The following is a 15,126-nucleotide window of genomic DNA, read 5'->3' on the forward strand; positions in this document are numbered from 1 at the left end:
TTTGAAATGTTTATCCCATTTAAGCGAGAGATAGACAATGATTCTGAGGGAATCAGTCCTATAGTCTAAATGTCGTTCAGAATACCATGTGTTGATGGTTTCGAGATTGCATGATTAGAAAACACATTCCGACTGTCATTTTCCTGATCTGGTAAGCAACGCTCCGATTGGTCAGATGAAAGGACCCTTTGACATGACCCGTTATGGGATGTCCTCACATCTTCGTTTCGCGGTAATGAGAACTCAGATATGATTTTAAAGAGACTTTATGACTTTACTATGAAAATTTAATTCCACAATGTCATTTCTTTACATATCATTTCTGAATGAATTTGGGGGTTCCCTTAATATTGTTCCCAGTACACAATAGTAAATTCATACATGCATCCTAGAATACAATCTGAAAGATACAAATTATCACAGACATCATAATGCTCATTGGCATTACACAAGTATAGTTTACGCTTTACTCCATTCAGTTGACTATGCTTGTCGTACAAGGCGACTAACGGGATTGGGTGGTTAGGCTCGCTGACTTGGTTGATGCATGTCATCGATCCCAACTGCGTGGATCGATGCTCGTGATATCAATCACTGGATTGTCCGGTCAAGACTCGATTATTTACAGACTGCCATCATATAGCTGGAATATTGCTGAGTGCGGCATTAAACAACAAACCAACAAACTAACCATTCAGTTAATAGCATAATCATTTGAAGTAAGAGTAAAACTGTGCCTCATTAACTGGTGAAAAATAATAAACAAAATCAGGAATGTAACATCCTTTTCGATAAACAAAATACATAAATCACTGCATGCAAACTGATTAACAACAGAAGTGAAAACAATTGGATGTTTTCTTGACCTCTCACTGAGCCTTTGCATAATAATCTTCACTAAACATTCTAAGGTCATGCTAAATACTAATGTTCAAGTTCGCCAACCTCACAATTTGTCAATATTAATTGAGCCAGTAACGATATTTACTCTGATGGACAAAACACTAATATTTTCATAGCTGCATTTCAAATACTGCCATATATTTTGAAACAAAAAATGTTATATATCAAACCAAATCAGTAGCAAAGGTTTCAGGTTTTACAAACAAGACAAAGTGTCTTTGAGTAATGCTGTATGGCACCTGGTCAGTGGAGCACGTATCTAAAAGTGAGTAGTGTCATTCAACTTTTAGCAACATTGTAGCAATGACCAGAGGGATGCAACCAACAGACTTCTTGTATAGTACTGTACAGCCGATAATACTATCGGTGATGCATCATTCATCAACTATGGAGCTGAGTTTTGATCTTGTCCACCACTTTAGCTGGCAGCTGCCTCACAAATGCCTTAGCAACAGGGTCACTTTTCCTCAAACCATACAAGATAGTGAGGAGAAACACAGGTTTGATTTTCTTTTGAAAACATTTTTCCACCATATCTGCAGTTTCCCTTGACCGTGTGAGGGTTTTGAACCTTTCCGAGTTCTCCTTGATATAGCTATCAAAAGCAGGGGAAGATTTGTTCAGATAGGCACTTTCCTCCACTGCATGTGGCAAAACATGGAAAAATGTCTGCGCTGAATCTATCATTGCAATATATGGAGTATCCGAACGAAAAGACAGAGGAGTGTAAAGAGACGATAGTGATGTTCCCTCAGACACATGTCTCAGTTGCTGCAGACGAGCAAGGGTCATTGGCATGGTTCTTGTCCCACTCTCATAGGACCCCAGAAAATTGGAACCCGAGGCTATACTCTGTTTGGACACAGCCTTAAACTGGTGGTGGATCGGTACTCGTGATTCCTCACATTTGGCACCATGGTTAGGAAGTGCTTCAAAGGCTGGGCTGACTATTGAGGTTGTATGTGCTGCAGGCCTCTGAAGAGAAACTGTCTCATCACAACTTCCGGGTATATCACAGGGGGATCTTCTGTCCAGATTTGGTTCTATGTCTTTGCCTGTTTCACTCTTAGCAGGTACAGCATGGTTAGAATCCCCACTTCCATGTTGATCGTGTCCAGTCATCCCAGACACAAGACTGCCTGACTCATGACCAACAAAAGTCTTTGGCACAGCACTATCCAATTCAGAAGTGTCACCATATAATACAGACTCCTGATTTTCTTGTCTATTAACACTAAGGCAAGGTGATAATCTCTGGCCCTCGTTACTGGTACTTTTGTGAGCCACATCTTCATCATGTGGTATGGTTGGTGTGCTGCCATTGCTGACGAGGTTCCTAAGAGATGAGTGGCTATAGGTTTGGTAGGCGCCTATGGTGGGGGAGGCTGTGGGAGTCAGCTCACTGTCATAGAGGTCTGTGCATGATGTTTCTGGATGTAGGTTGGAGATGTGAGTGAACTGGGTGTGTATGCTTACATCTGGGTATCGGGTGCCATTGTCCGTAGGACTAGGTGACCGACTGTCCTCTGAAACACATGTATGGGTTTGTTATAATATAGCAATAGCGCAGCCATGTGATATAAGGTAAACTAAGCTCAACTTCAAACATTCTCCAAATGTAGTGAACTGGATATAGTCTTGCATGTGAGTGATAGGGTGAGTTAAAACTTAATGTTGCATTATTTCTGTCATACAGTGATGAGAACAAGCTGATATACATACAGCTGAGTCATGAATACAAAGTCATATTTAAAAACAAATATTATATCATTACAAAGTCTTGCATGGAACTTCAAAGTTTGTCAGCCTGACATTCTTACATGAAACAGTTTTAGTAATTCAGCTATCACAACACCCTGTTGACTTTGTATGAGGCCCTGGACTATTGTGCAGAGATTGATCAAATAATTGATGCACTGTAATTGTCCACGACAATATTTTGACTTTTATTATGTATCTGATGACAAAATATTATCGTTATTTGAAAATAATAAATAGATCCACATGCAGCCCCGTCACTGCCATTTCTTCATGGCTTAAAGTCTTATTATAACACCACAAAACCTACTTCCAGACCTTGACTTAATTAAGACAACTTCTTAAGATCCAACAATTACCCACGTTTCAGGACTGTACAAGTAAAATTGCAACAGCAACTGACAATAAATGATCTTGACCTTTGATAGAAAAAGCATCAGATGTGGTAGGATTTGTAAAGATAGACGCAAAAATATAGTTTCATACTTGTGGAAAGGTAACAATGCCTCAGAAACTGACAATGATATAACTATGTTTTACAAAAAGCTGAATACTAAGCTTGACCTTTGAATAATCTTGACCCAAACCTTTTCAAAGCAGGGCCCCATCCTAGGGAAGGTATAGACCAAGTATAATGATAGTGAATAAATACTTTTTGAGAAAGTGTAACCACAAACTATTTGTGACCTTTGACCTTTTCATGACATTCACACAAGAATTCCCAAGGGCCATTTGGAAGAAGTCTATAGAAGAATGATCTATTTTCCAAAGTATTTTCCAAATTCATGGAATTCTGGTGTCAGGTACAGACGCCACAAATCTTTCCTTTAATGTTAAGCACATGCAAGCAGTATCTAAAGTGCTTAATCTGAGTGATATGACAAGTACCTGTCTCAAGGTCAACAATGTATCGCAGATCTAGGAACTTGAGTATGATCTCAACAGCGATGTCCCTCGTGAACGGTATAAAGCGTTCAACCATCACCGGCTCTGAAACATAGAATGAAGAATTCTTACCAAAACATTCATATCTTTTAAGAGGGTGAGTAATGACACTTTCAGCAATATTCCAGCAAAATCAAAGTAGGGACACCAGTACACCTAATGCCACGTCCTACCTGCCTGCTGATAGAAGAAAAAACTTACCAACTCTATAGAAGAGTTCTCTGTTTCGGAAGATCCACTGAAAGAGCTCCTTCCCAGAGAAACACTTCCTGAATCTCTGCAGATCTCTCTGGATCTTCTGTAGTATGACAGCCGGTGCTGGCTTCTCAATCTCATGGGGGAACATGCCTCTCTCTCCCAGGGAGTACTGGTGCAAACAAAGGCTAGGATTAGCATGGCTCACAATTCCCCTACATTACATTTATAGTGAATGAGTGAGTATGGTTTTACACCACTTTTAGCAATATTCCAGCAATTTCACGGTGGGGGACACCAGAAACGGGCTTCACGCATCGTACCCATGTCGGCAATCGAACCCGGGTCTTCGGTGTGACCGCTTTCCATTTATAGGGTGACTGAGTACCGATCTATGTTGAGTAAGTGAGTGAGTTTGTTGTTTATTTTTTCATATAGCAGGGACTCTACAAATGGGATTCACATTTTGTACCCATTTGTGGAATCAAACCCAGGCGTGATGTCCCAATACATTACCCACTCAGCTACACACCAGCCTTTTCCTTGATAAGGAAGCAAAGAACTTACATCTATGAGTTTACTGTAGAGAGCCAGGAGCTGGTGTGTGGACAGTGAGTATAGCTGTAGCTTGAAGACCAGCTCATCCTGAAACAAGAAGATTAACACTGATGTAGCGAAAATCAAGTTTTTAGGACCATTTATGACTCACAAATTGTTTGGTATTTTCCAAAATGGCTGCCAGCAAACGACTTTTTATATTTCTTTATTTTAAATCTAAGATAGTTACCTGGCAGCCAAATTGAGTTTCCAATTTTGACGTCTTGAACAAACTTGAACCTCCTTATAGTAACAAATATCAACACAAACCTTATGGAAGTTTATTGAATACGATGGACAATTTGCAATGACATGAGATCACATAACCTTTCAGGCCAGGTGAGCTTAAAATGTATCTCTTGAAGAAGTGACAACAAAAAGCCCCACCAACCTACTCTCCATAATAGTAAATGGTCAGTACCTAAAGAGATTTAAAGACAATGACATCTTGTTGAGGATCTGGGAAAATTAATACAACTCGCAGATCTCACTACTGTTAGTATTTGTTATGTTTGTTCTATCAGTGAAAGAATAAAGAACAGATCTCAACACTATTAAGCATGTAACCATGGTAACACTCAAACAATAATGGTCCCTTACTCTTCAAAGTATTTCTGAACCAGCATTTAACTCAAGCAAGCTAATAACAACTTGAAACAATTTAGTTATATATTGGCTATGAGAAGAAATTCTTGGGTTATTCCCTGCTAATGTGTGGAAAATAAGGTACAAACACAAGCATTACATGATCCGACAATGTATCTACTCACAGCCTGGGACAACAGCAGATTTCTTGTGATACCTTTTCCAAAGTTGTTCATGAATTTCAGCAAGTGCTGAAAGTCAGAATAAACATTCCTCAGCTCACATCCTTGCACCTACATTGACCTATATTTCTCTTTGGTGTAGTATTTGTTTGTTTGTTGTTTTGTAGAATTTTCCTATTCGGAATATTCTATAAGTAATACGTTACCACTGTTATACCGAGGCTGTTGTCTCCCACAACTGCTGCTATAGCGAAATCTACCACAGAGATCTCAATTACCTCATGCAGCACGTGTGTAGCCACCTAGCTGCCATGTGACACCCTTCACTCTTGTCTCTTGCGAGAGCAAGTGCTCGGGGGACGGACGGGCGGGCAGCAGCCCAGTGGTAACGTATTACTTATAGAATATTCCGAATAGGAAAATTCTACAAATTACATTAAGTAATACGTTACCACAGTAGGCGGTGGGGAGCACCTACAACCCGAATCCTGACTGCTAGCGTTCCTTCCGACCAGCGGAAGTAAACACCAAGGCGGAAGCACTCGATGCGCATGCACCTAGCTAGGCGTTACCCTATAGGAATACCAAAGCACTGTCAAGCGCATACCGTAAGGCTCAATCGTCATTGCCAAAACGATTGGTGACTCCAAACGACCCCACTGGATAGGTATTTCATCGCCGCAGCGGATGAGAACACTGTATCCGCGTGAGCTTAATCTTAGATCAGGTTAAACAGTCGAAAAGAGGGAAATTAATTTCATTCAGACCGTATATCCCAGAGCAAGCCTACTTAAAGTATGCATTAGGCGCGTGACCTAATTCCAGTATTTGTAAGCATGCATCACAAGGTTGGGATACACGACAGACAATTAAATACATAATTGTCAAAATACAAATAAGGACAAAGCACACAAAAAGCCGCCCTCACCTGTGGTGTGAGTGCGCTGGTTTGCGGGACCCCAACTCCTGTACCCACGGCAGTGGGAACATTGGAGACGACCCAGATTGACCACCGTGCAAGGTCTGACGCCTGAGGAGTTCGGAATTGCGCTGGGCACACCCCTTAGGTGCCCGCTTGCGCCGTGATCCGCGGGCCAAGACGGTGCACACTCTCCACGACGGCATCAGCGACCTGTTTGAGGTAATGATTGGCAAAAACCGAGTCAGAACGACAGTAACAACCTCGTAATATTCTGCGAACAGAGATATTCGAGTGTAGGGCAAATGTTGCCGCTAGCGCCCTGATCTCGTGCGGGTTTGACCCCGCTACCGGTAACCCCCGAGACCGGTACGCCAGATTGATGACAGAACGAAGCCACAACGCAATCGAGTTGCGAGTTATGTCAACCGTGCGATTAGGGTTACACGATATGAACAGACGGTCACGCCCTTGTCTACGTTCATTCGAAGCCTTAAGATAATACTTAAGGGCCCTAACCGGACACAGCGCTCTGTCCTCAGTATCAGCAGGATGTAAGATTTCTTTGAGTGATCTTACAGTGAATTCTCTCTCCGTTTGCCCGATTCTCGGCGACGAAGCCCATGAGCAGGCCCAGGCGGACCGCTCCTTCGTCACCCCTATCGAATCGTACCTTGGCGACATCGAGTGCATGAATTTCGGATAGACGTGCCGCCGTGGCAAAGGAGAGGAGAAATGCTGTTTTCCAAGTCACATGCCGGAACGAAGCACTATGCAAGGGTTCATACGGAGCTTCCGTAAGTAATTGCAACACTAGGGAAAGATCCCAGGCCGGTGCCCGAAGGCGGCCCTTCTTAAGATCGTGCTGTTTGAAACCCTTGATAATACCCCATATCACCGGCTCTTTGGAGAGACTGGTACCCATAGCAACGTCCCGTACCGTAGCAACGGATGAGACATAGTTGGCAATGGAACCCCCGGAGAGTTTCCGGGTCTCTCGCAAGTGAGACATGAAACGAGCAATATCCTGCACAGATACCTTATCTGGCGAATGAATGTGATGTTTACAACACCACTTCGTGAAAATAACCCAACGTGCATTATACACCTTCTGGGTAGAAGCACGATGCATTCTAACGTATGCCCGAGACGCCCGGCGAGAAAAACCTTTACTCCTCAGACGCTCGGTGACAACATCCACGCGTGCAGATTGAACTGCCCTGCGTTTGGATGAAGCTGACGGGTGTGAGGGTGGATCAAGAGATCCGGTCTCACAGGCAGTGGAAGTGGCAACTGCGTGACCTGGGTCAGCAAGTTGGGGTACCACGATCTGTTCGGCCACATGGGCGCGATCAGTAACATTCGACAGCGAACTCCTCGGAGCCGGCTTAGAATGTGTGGTATCAACGCTGTCGGCGGATAAGCATAAGCGTCCAAGCCCGTCCAGTCTAACGCGAGAGCATTGTGATTGATGGCCCTCAGGTCCGGGACTGGTGATACAAACAACGGGAGTTGATTGTTGAACCGCGTTGCGAACAGGTCGACCATCGGACGACCCAAATGTTTGCACAGCCACTGAAACACTACTGGGTTCAGCATCCACTCTGTGGGGCTCGGATCCTGAGGCCTCGATAGAGCGTCGGCCAGTACGTTCCGCACACCTGGGATGTGACGGGCGCGTATCTGGCACGGGACACTGTCCACCAGAGCGTAGCGAGATCGAGTAGCGAGTGACTGTGGGTTCCCCCCAGTTTGTTCAAATAGGACATGAGCTGGGCGTCGACGAGACGATGCTTCCAGTGATTGACTGCGTTGATCACTGCCTTGAACTCGAGACAATTGATGTGAAGACCTAGTTCGTCTACGCACCACAGCCCCGAGCTCACCTCCCCTTCTAGATGGGCGCCCCAGCCCACTAGAGAGGCGTCTGTATACAGGTTCAACGTGGCCCGGTAGGGCCGCATAGAGACTCCTGATAAGACATTGTAAGGGACCGTCCACCACTCCAGATGCGGTCGGAGCCGATCCGGGAGGGCGACGGTCGCACTGTTCACCATTCGTAGTGCCTGCCTTGAAAGACAAACCTGAGATACTTGTGATGATCCGGGTGAATCGGAACATGCAGATAAGCATCCTTCAGGTCGATCGAAGCGAGCCAGTCGGCCGGCATGATCAGTGCTTTCAGGTCCGCCAAGCTCAACATTCTGAACTTGGGCGGCTTGCGCAGGTAGAACTCGTTGAACGATTTCAAGTTGTGAATCATTCTGAGTTCGGCACTGTCCTTCTTGGGAACTAGAAATATCCTGGAGTAAAACCCCGGTGTTATTCCTGGTAGAGCTAACTCCCGAACTGCCCTCTTCTCCACCAACCTGCCGATGGCATCGGCGAGGAAGGGAAGATCGGTTTCCGAATAGAAACCTGCCGACGGGGCAACTGTGAGCGGCGGATTCGCTTTGAGATCGAGCCGATAGCCGTACCGAATCGTGTTGACCACCCACGGGTCGTCGAACACTTGTTCCCAATTCTCCCAGTAAGTCTGGAGTCTGGCTCCCACTGGGGAAGGAAAGGGGGGCCTGACAGGCTGCGGCAGGCGCAACTGTCCAGGGCCAAGTGACTCGGGTTCGCCTTAGGGCCAACCGAAGTTGGCGCTGTCGGCATACGAACCCCTCCAATGAGAGTCACCTGGAGGGGCCCTTGCCGTCCTTAGACGACTTGGGCTTCCCCCAGTTCCCCGTCTTCCCGCGAAAGGGCAGCTGATTGCCCATACCGGAGCCCTCAGGGCGGGGCTACTTCCCAGAGGAAGAAGAACCCGACCCCTTAGACCTACCGGCCGCAGCAGCCTGGGGCGCGCTCCGGTTAGGAGCGGCACCCAGGCGCCTATGCAGGGACCCAACAAGAGCAAGTGTGTGCCGAGAGTCCTCGGCAATGTACTCCAGGGAAGCATTTAAACTGAGCAGGCAGTTGTAAATGCGCTGGTCACGGTCCGTGGGAGAACCTTTGACCAGACTGGCCGCTGCAGCCAAGTAAGTGTCTCCGTGAGACATGGAGTGCCGAGCGAGGGCGTCCAGCTGGTGCAAGGTAGCTTGCGTTACCGTAGCAGCCGGTGGGGCACGGACACCCAACCGCTCAACATGGGCCTCCGCGGTAGGATCAGCCTCGGGAAAGGCAAGGTCATGTACCGGGAATAAACCCTTTCTCCACGACGTCGGAGGCAACGGGAGACCCCTACCGGAGGCCGCCGCGAAGGCGTTCTCCAAGGAAGGCTTGATACCGCGCAGCAAGGTTGATGCGGGGAAAGCCATGTCGGAAAACTCATCGTATACCTCGGAGGAACCCACAGTCGTGGATTCCCCGCGGTACCGGCTGGGGCATGTCCTCAAAGAGGTCATAAACCATGGCCACGCGGTCCTTAACCGATAGCGGGAGCAACGGTTCGGGGGAAGGACCGGTGACCACGGGAGCCGCCACCGTACCGGTGGACCCCGCAGCCACCAAAGTGGCCGGGGACGGAACAGCCAGCGACCTATCCTGAGATAAGGCCGCCAGCTTGGAGTCCACAAGTTATGCAAGTAATGCAGCGACGGAATCCCCGGACAGCCAAGGGATCCGCCGCAGCCGTGATGGTGGTACCCGCAAGGGGACCCCGACCGGACGAGCCGGCCACCACAGGGGTGGAAACGGACTGCACATACAGCCGGTAGCGCTCGCTTGCGGCACACCCCGCAGCTCCTGGTTGCGGGGGTAGAGGGGGTGGAGGACGGCGAAACATCCATGTCAGACATTTTGTTTGTACTATGAACAAAGAGCAAAACATGGTTACAACACACGCACCACAAATAGTCACAAACGAGTATTTTCACAAGAAAATAAACGAGCAATGGGAATATAGAACATACACATATAACATAAAGAGGAATAAGTGATGTAAAAAACCCAAGATATACTAGAACAGGGGAACGTAAGACGCAACGTGCATACGAGACACCCCGCAAGTATATAGAAAAAAAGGATCGGGAAAAATATTTCCTTTTGGCGGGAAAAATATTTCCAAGCGTAGTTACAGCAAACGCCCCGTAAAAGCACAGTTTATTAGAGAGAATAAACAGTAATAAATATCACCGAATGGTCGGAGAAACAGGAACACTTGAGCAGTTTATTGTACGTCTTGCTAGAGCAAGCGAAGAGACAAGAGTGAAGGGTGTCACATGGCAGCTAGGTGGCTACGCACGTGCTGCATGAGGTAATTGAGATCTCTGTGGTAGATTTCGCTATAGCAGCAGTTGTGGGAGACAACAGCCTCGGTATAACAGTGGTAACGTATTACTTAACGTAATTAACGCCGCACTCAGCAATATTCCAGCTATATGATGGCAGTCTGTAACTAATCGAGCCTGGACCAGACAATCCAGTGATTGATACCATGAACATCGATCTACGTATATGGGATACAATGACATGCATCAACGAAGTCAGCCAGCTCGATCACCCAATCCCGTAAGTCTCTTACGACAAGACCAATTCAAACACGGATCTTCAAAGGTCCTTAGGTGTAGTAAGGTTAAGCAACTATCATGTTTAGGTTTCTGTCATATTCTTATGTTGTGAGAAAATGAATGTTTCACGACAGCAATATTCCAGCCATACTTAGGTTGTCTGTAAATAACCTAGTCTGGAAAACAGTGGTCGATATAATGAGCAACAATCCACACCTTTAAGGTACAATCAGTCTGCTAGGGCACACACTGTTACCACTGATGCTCATTAGTCAGCCCTAGCATGAGGAACTGGGAACGCATTCTGTCTACAGAATCTCAACCAAGAGACTTCATCCACATACCGTGAGCGCCTGTAATACTGTCTGTGCCCAGGAGGGTGACTTGTCTTCCTCCAGACGGAGTCTGTCAGCTTCCATCTCCAAATCCTACACAAGCATAAACAAGCATGGTTGTGAAATCTGTACAGACCTTCATCTTTTTGTCACGATAAACACCATGATACTTCCACAGGCCTAGCGTTGACCATGGTCTTAGTTCAGCTTATTTTTTTTCAAATTTCATGTTTAAATTTCTTGCTAAAAGAAGAAGTTTAGGTCGGTCAAAATGAAAGCAAAAATAAATCCTAAATAAAAAATTACATGTGTGTCACGCAAAACTTTTTAGTTCTATCTGGGATAAAATTGTTTGGGACAGCCTGTTTTGTGGGGAAAAAAATCAAATGCTAATTGTGTGTAAAGTGTGACATTTAGCATTGTATATGTAATTGCTTCAAAGAAGGATTCATTTTTTTCATGTAGAGGTGTTCAGTGGCCAGAGACTTCTTACAATGCCCATGTTCAAATTCAAACGTTAATAATTTCATTAAATTTGTATGATGTATGATTTGTAATCTTTTTATTCTTATCCAACTAAGACAGTGTGGTTGGTCAAAGAGCAAATTCAAACTATTTTTCTCTTTTTTTCTGTTTGAGCTTTCGCAAAATAACATAAGTGACACCAAAGTTGGAGAAGAAACTTACTTCTACAAGAAATATCCACAGACATTCTAACAGCTGATGGAAACAGTCTTTGTAAAGCCAGCCACTAAGTTTCTCCATGTACTTGTGGAGAAAGTTGGTTACGGGTTTCAAACAATCCTGTATGGAGACATTCGGAGGCTTCAACTTCATCAGCAGGGCCAGCGCATCATGGAGAAACAAGTTAAGCTGTGGAAGACACAATCATCTATCACATCCTCAACGTCAAGGGGCAACCATCTCGATTCAACAATTGCAGGAGTTTGTGAGTAATTAAAGGTTAAACACATTTCAACAATATACTGGCATGGCTTAAACTTTGAAATGGTAATTGAATAGTTACCATGGTTGCAGACAAAAACAATTTTGATCACAATTTGAAGACAAGTCTTTGATAGGCATTTTGAAGTTGGGAGAACAAGATTAAATGAGTTGCAGTTTTCTAACTTGAAGACACTTCATGAGTCTTCACCGAGCATAGAAACACAACCTACCCTGTAAGCCATGAGTCTTCACCGAGCATTGAAACACAACCTACCCTGTAAGCCATGAGTCTTCACCGAGCATAGAAACACAATCTACCCTGTAAGCCATGAGTCTTCACCGAGCATAGAAACACAACCTACCCTGTAAGCCATGAGTCTTCACCGAGCATAGAAACACAACCTACCCTGTAAGCCATGAGTCTGCACTGAGCTTTCTGTATGGCCAGCAGGTGGCTCTGATGGGGGTTGAGGAGTTTGAGCACCAGCGGTGAGTCCGGATGTTGCAGCAGCTCCTCCTGGTCCCGCCACTCGTCCTTCTCCAGCTCCTCCAGGCTGAAGTCTGACAAAATAAATGAACAACATGACCACTTCATGGATAAGGCATCTTCTTGATGTTTTTGACATAATGAATCTCAGATAAATAAATCTCCCAAATAAACTAAACCTGTACCAATGTTTTTCTCCATCAGACTCAAAATCATGATTTTCTAAATAATTATTATTGGCTATATATATATTCCCACTCCAGTCATCCCTTAGGATAAGCATACAACCTATGTCTATTTATTGCACTCGCTCCATCTCAAAACTCCCAAAAATTCTGATTACCATTCTAGTCCAAGTATGGTGCTTGGGGACCTATGCTTCTCTGGAGGCAACTTTGTTCTTAAATACTCCAATTATTAAAGTCTGATTAATAGCCTTTCAATAATCTTTCAGTTTGTTTTGTCAATGTGGAAAAGAAACTAATTATCAACACTGGGGAAACAAAGGTAAACAAATTGGGCAACGAATGCATGGCTGCCTTGTTAGGAGGGAATGTTTATTGTTTAACGCCACACTCAGCAATATTCCAGCTTTAATATAAGGGCGGTCGATAAATAATCAAGTCTGGACCAGACATTCCAGTGATTGACATCATGAACATTGATCTGCGCACTTAGGATACGATGACATGCATCTTCCAAGTCAGAGAGCCTGACCACTCGATGCCGTTGGTTGCCTCTTATGACAAGCATGGTTGCCGAAGACCTATGCTCTACCTGGACCTTCACGGGTCTGTGAGTGAATTGGTTTAATGATGATTTGAACAGAATTCCAGTTACATCATGGCATGTCAGCGTGATGTGGGAGGAAGATCAAAGTATGGTAGGTCATAAGTGTTTGATGAAACCCAGAAGAAAGGTTATGATGCTGACAGCCTAAAAATATATTCACAGCAAATTTAGGATTCGAAATAACCATAGGTTTCTGTACAGTGAATCGTGATGCCTTTGACGATTGCGCCCCTCCCACCTACGTTACAACATAAACAACAGACTGCTGACCTGCCACTGAATAGCAGCTCTCTCTGCCACTCCTAGGGTTCACGCGGCTCCTGTGTATGTCATCAGAGTTGATCCACAAATCTTTCTCTCCGAATGTGTTGGCCAGGCGACGCTCATAAACCTCCAGAAACTTCAACATGGCCGACACATTGTTGATACGCGTACACATCTGTCAAATAAATGCATAAGATTCAACAATCAATAACATAGTATAACAACTACACTTTCTTCGAAACATTTTTCTGGACTCAAGGGCAGACTACGAGCTGACAACTCTAACTTGGTTGTCTACGTTGTACTGCTATCTGGAACCTATCAAGACTGTGCAGCTACATGTATGTAGTTATCTACAGAGGTTGTTCTGAGCACATATTTACTTCAGGAGTTTGTACATCTTTAAAGTTGGGTTTAACATTTAAAATTTTTATGTTAGATCATAACTTCTACTTGTTCAACGTTGCAATATTCCAGCTAAATATGGCGTGTAAAGAGGCCAGACAAACCAGTTCCTGACTCTGAACCGGAATCCCTTTGTAGGGATAGATTGCTGATTTTGGTTCACACTGCTCATTTGGAAAATTTAATTAAGCTTGTTTGTTTCACCCTTCCACAAACTAATAATTAAGCTTTGATAATTGATTTTAATGAAGTGAAAGAAAGTGTATTATTACTGTGTGGTGTCATCTGCCATGCAGGTGGACAGACTCCTATCTGCTATTGTTAATATACTGTGATTGGTTGACATTTCTGTCACACAGGTAGGCAGATTCCTACCTTATACTGTTCATACCTGCACTGTGATTGGTTGATATTTCAGTCACACAGGTAGGCAGACTCTTATATTCTCCTGTTCACACCTGCACTGTGATTGGTTGATATTTCAGTCACACAGGTAGGCAGACTCTTATATTCTCCTGTTCATACTGTGATTGGTTGATATCACACAGGTAGGCAGACTATTTTATCTTATCAGAAATACCTGCTGGGTGATTGGCTCATATCTGTCACAGAGATAGTCCGTCTGTTTGTTGAGGTACTCAAAGCAGTTCTTCTTCCCATCCAGCTCATGCCGACATCCCCACACAAGGCCTAAATGCTGCTGATTGGTTACATGCTCTAGGAGCTACAATGAAATCGGTGACATAGATATAGCACACAAATCATTGCTTAAACTCATGTCGCCTTTACCTAATGATACCCTCCGATTTGTTTGTTCAGTGTCAAATTGCAATGTTTATCACTGGACTTTTTAATTTTCTTAAGAATTAAAAAACTATTTCTTGTGTTGTGTTGTACCCAGCTTTAGGCTCTTATTATCACATTAACTGTTTGTGTCAAAACACAGTAAAGAAGATCTAATGACCCAAAACGAGGTGATCTTGAATAAAGCAACCTATTGCCAGAGTGGAGTTTACCTTGCCCCTAACCATCAATGGGCGACCATGTCACATGTCGTTAGTCCATCATTGTGTATATCAATATTCCTAGGCACATTTAAAAAGAGTTCCATTAATTTATCGTCTACCTCTAATGTTTTCCAATTTCTCAAACGTTTGAGATCTACATACGACGGACAATTTCAACGTAAAAAAAAACATATATAAAAAACAACAACAAAATTTTGAGCAGTTGACCTGAAATAATATCCACTATGATAAAAGTCCAACAGGTAGGAAGTTAGTGACTTCTGTATAACTCTATACTTTGATTGGTCAAT

The 15,126-nt window shown here is 44.3% G+C and overlaps 1 protein-coding gene across 1 annotated transcript in view; it reads right to left on the bottom strand.

The window, feature by feature from the left end:
- Positions 1-275: 275 nt before the first annotated feature.
- Positions 276-15,126, bottom strand: part of LOC139452440 (uncharacterized) — a 56,431-nt gene continuing 41,580 nt past the window's right edge. The window contains exons 21-30 of the mRNA XM_071233916.1: positions 14,389-14,532; positions 13,410-13,578; positions 12,267-12,421; positions 11,600-11,785; positions 10,922-11,005; positions 5,169-5,234; positions 4,369-4,446; positions 3,808-3,973; positions 3,550-3,651; positions 276-2,429 (exon numbers count right to left, since the gene is read on the bottom strand). Of these exons, the coding sequence (XP_071090017.1) occupies positions 1,285-2,429; positions 3,550-3,651; positions 3,808-3,973; positions 4,369-4,446; positions 5,169-5,234; positions 10,922-11,005; positions 11,600-11,785; positions 12,267-12,421; positions 13,410-13,578; positions 14,389-14,532 (2,295 nt within the window). The 3' untranslated portion in view covers positions 276-1,284. The remainder of the gene's footprint in view (positions 2,430-3,549; positions 3,652-3,807; positions 3,974-4,368; positions 4,447-5,168; positions 5,235-10,921; positions 11,006-11,599; positions 11,786-12,266; positions 12,422-13,409; positions 13,579-14,388; positions 14,533-15,126) is intronic.

Source organism: Haliotis cracherodii, unplaced genomic scaffold (assembly GCF_022045235.1).
Source record: "Haliotis cracherodii isolate W230 unplaced genomic scaffold, xgHalCrac1.p SCAF_9, whole genome shotgun sequence".
Taxonomy (NCBI): domain Eukaryota; kingdom Metazoa; phylum Mollusca; class Gastropoda; order Lepetellida; family Haliotidae; genus Haliotis; species Haliotis cracherodii.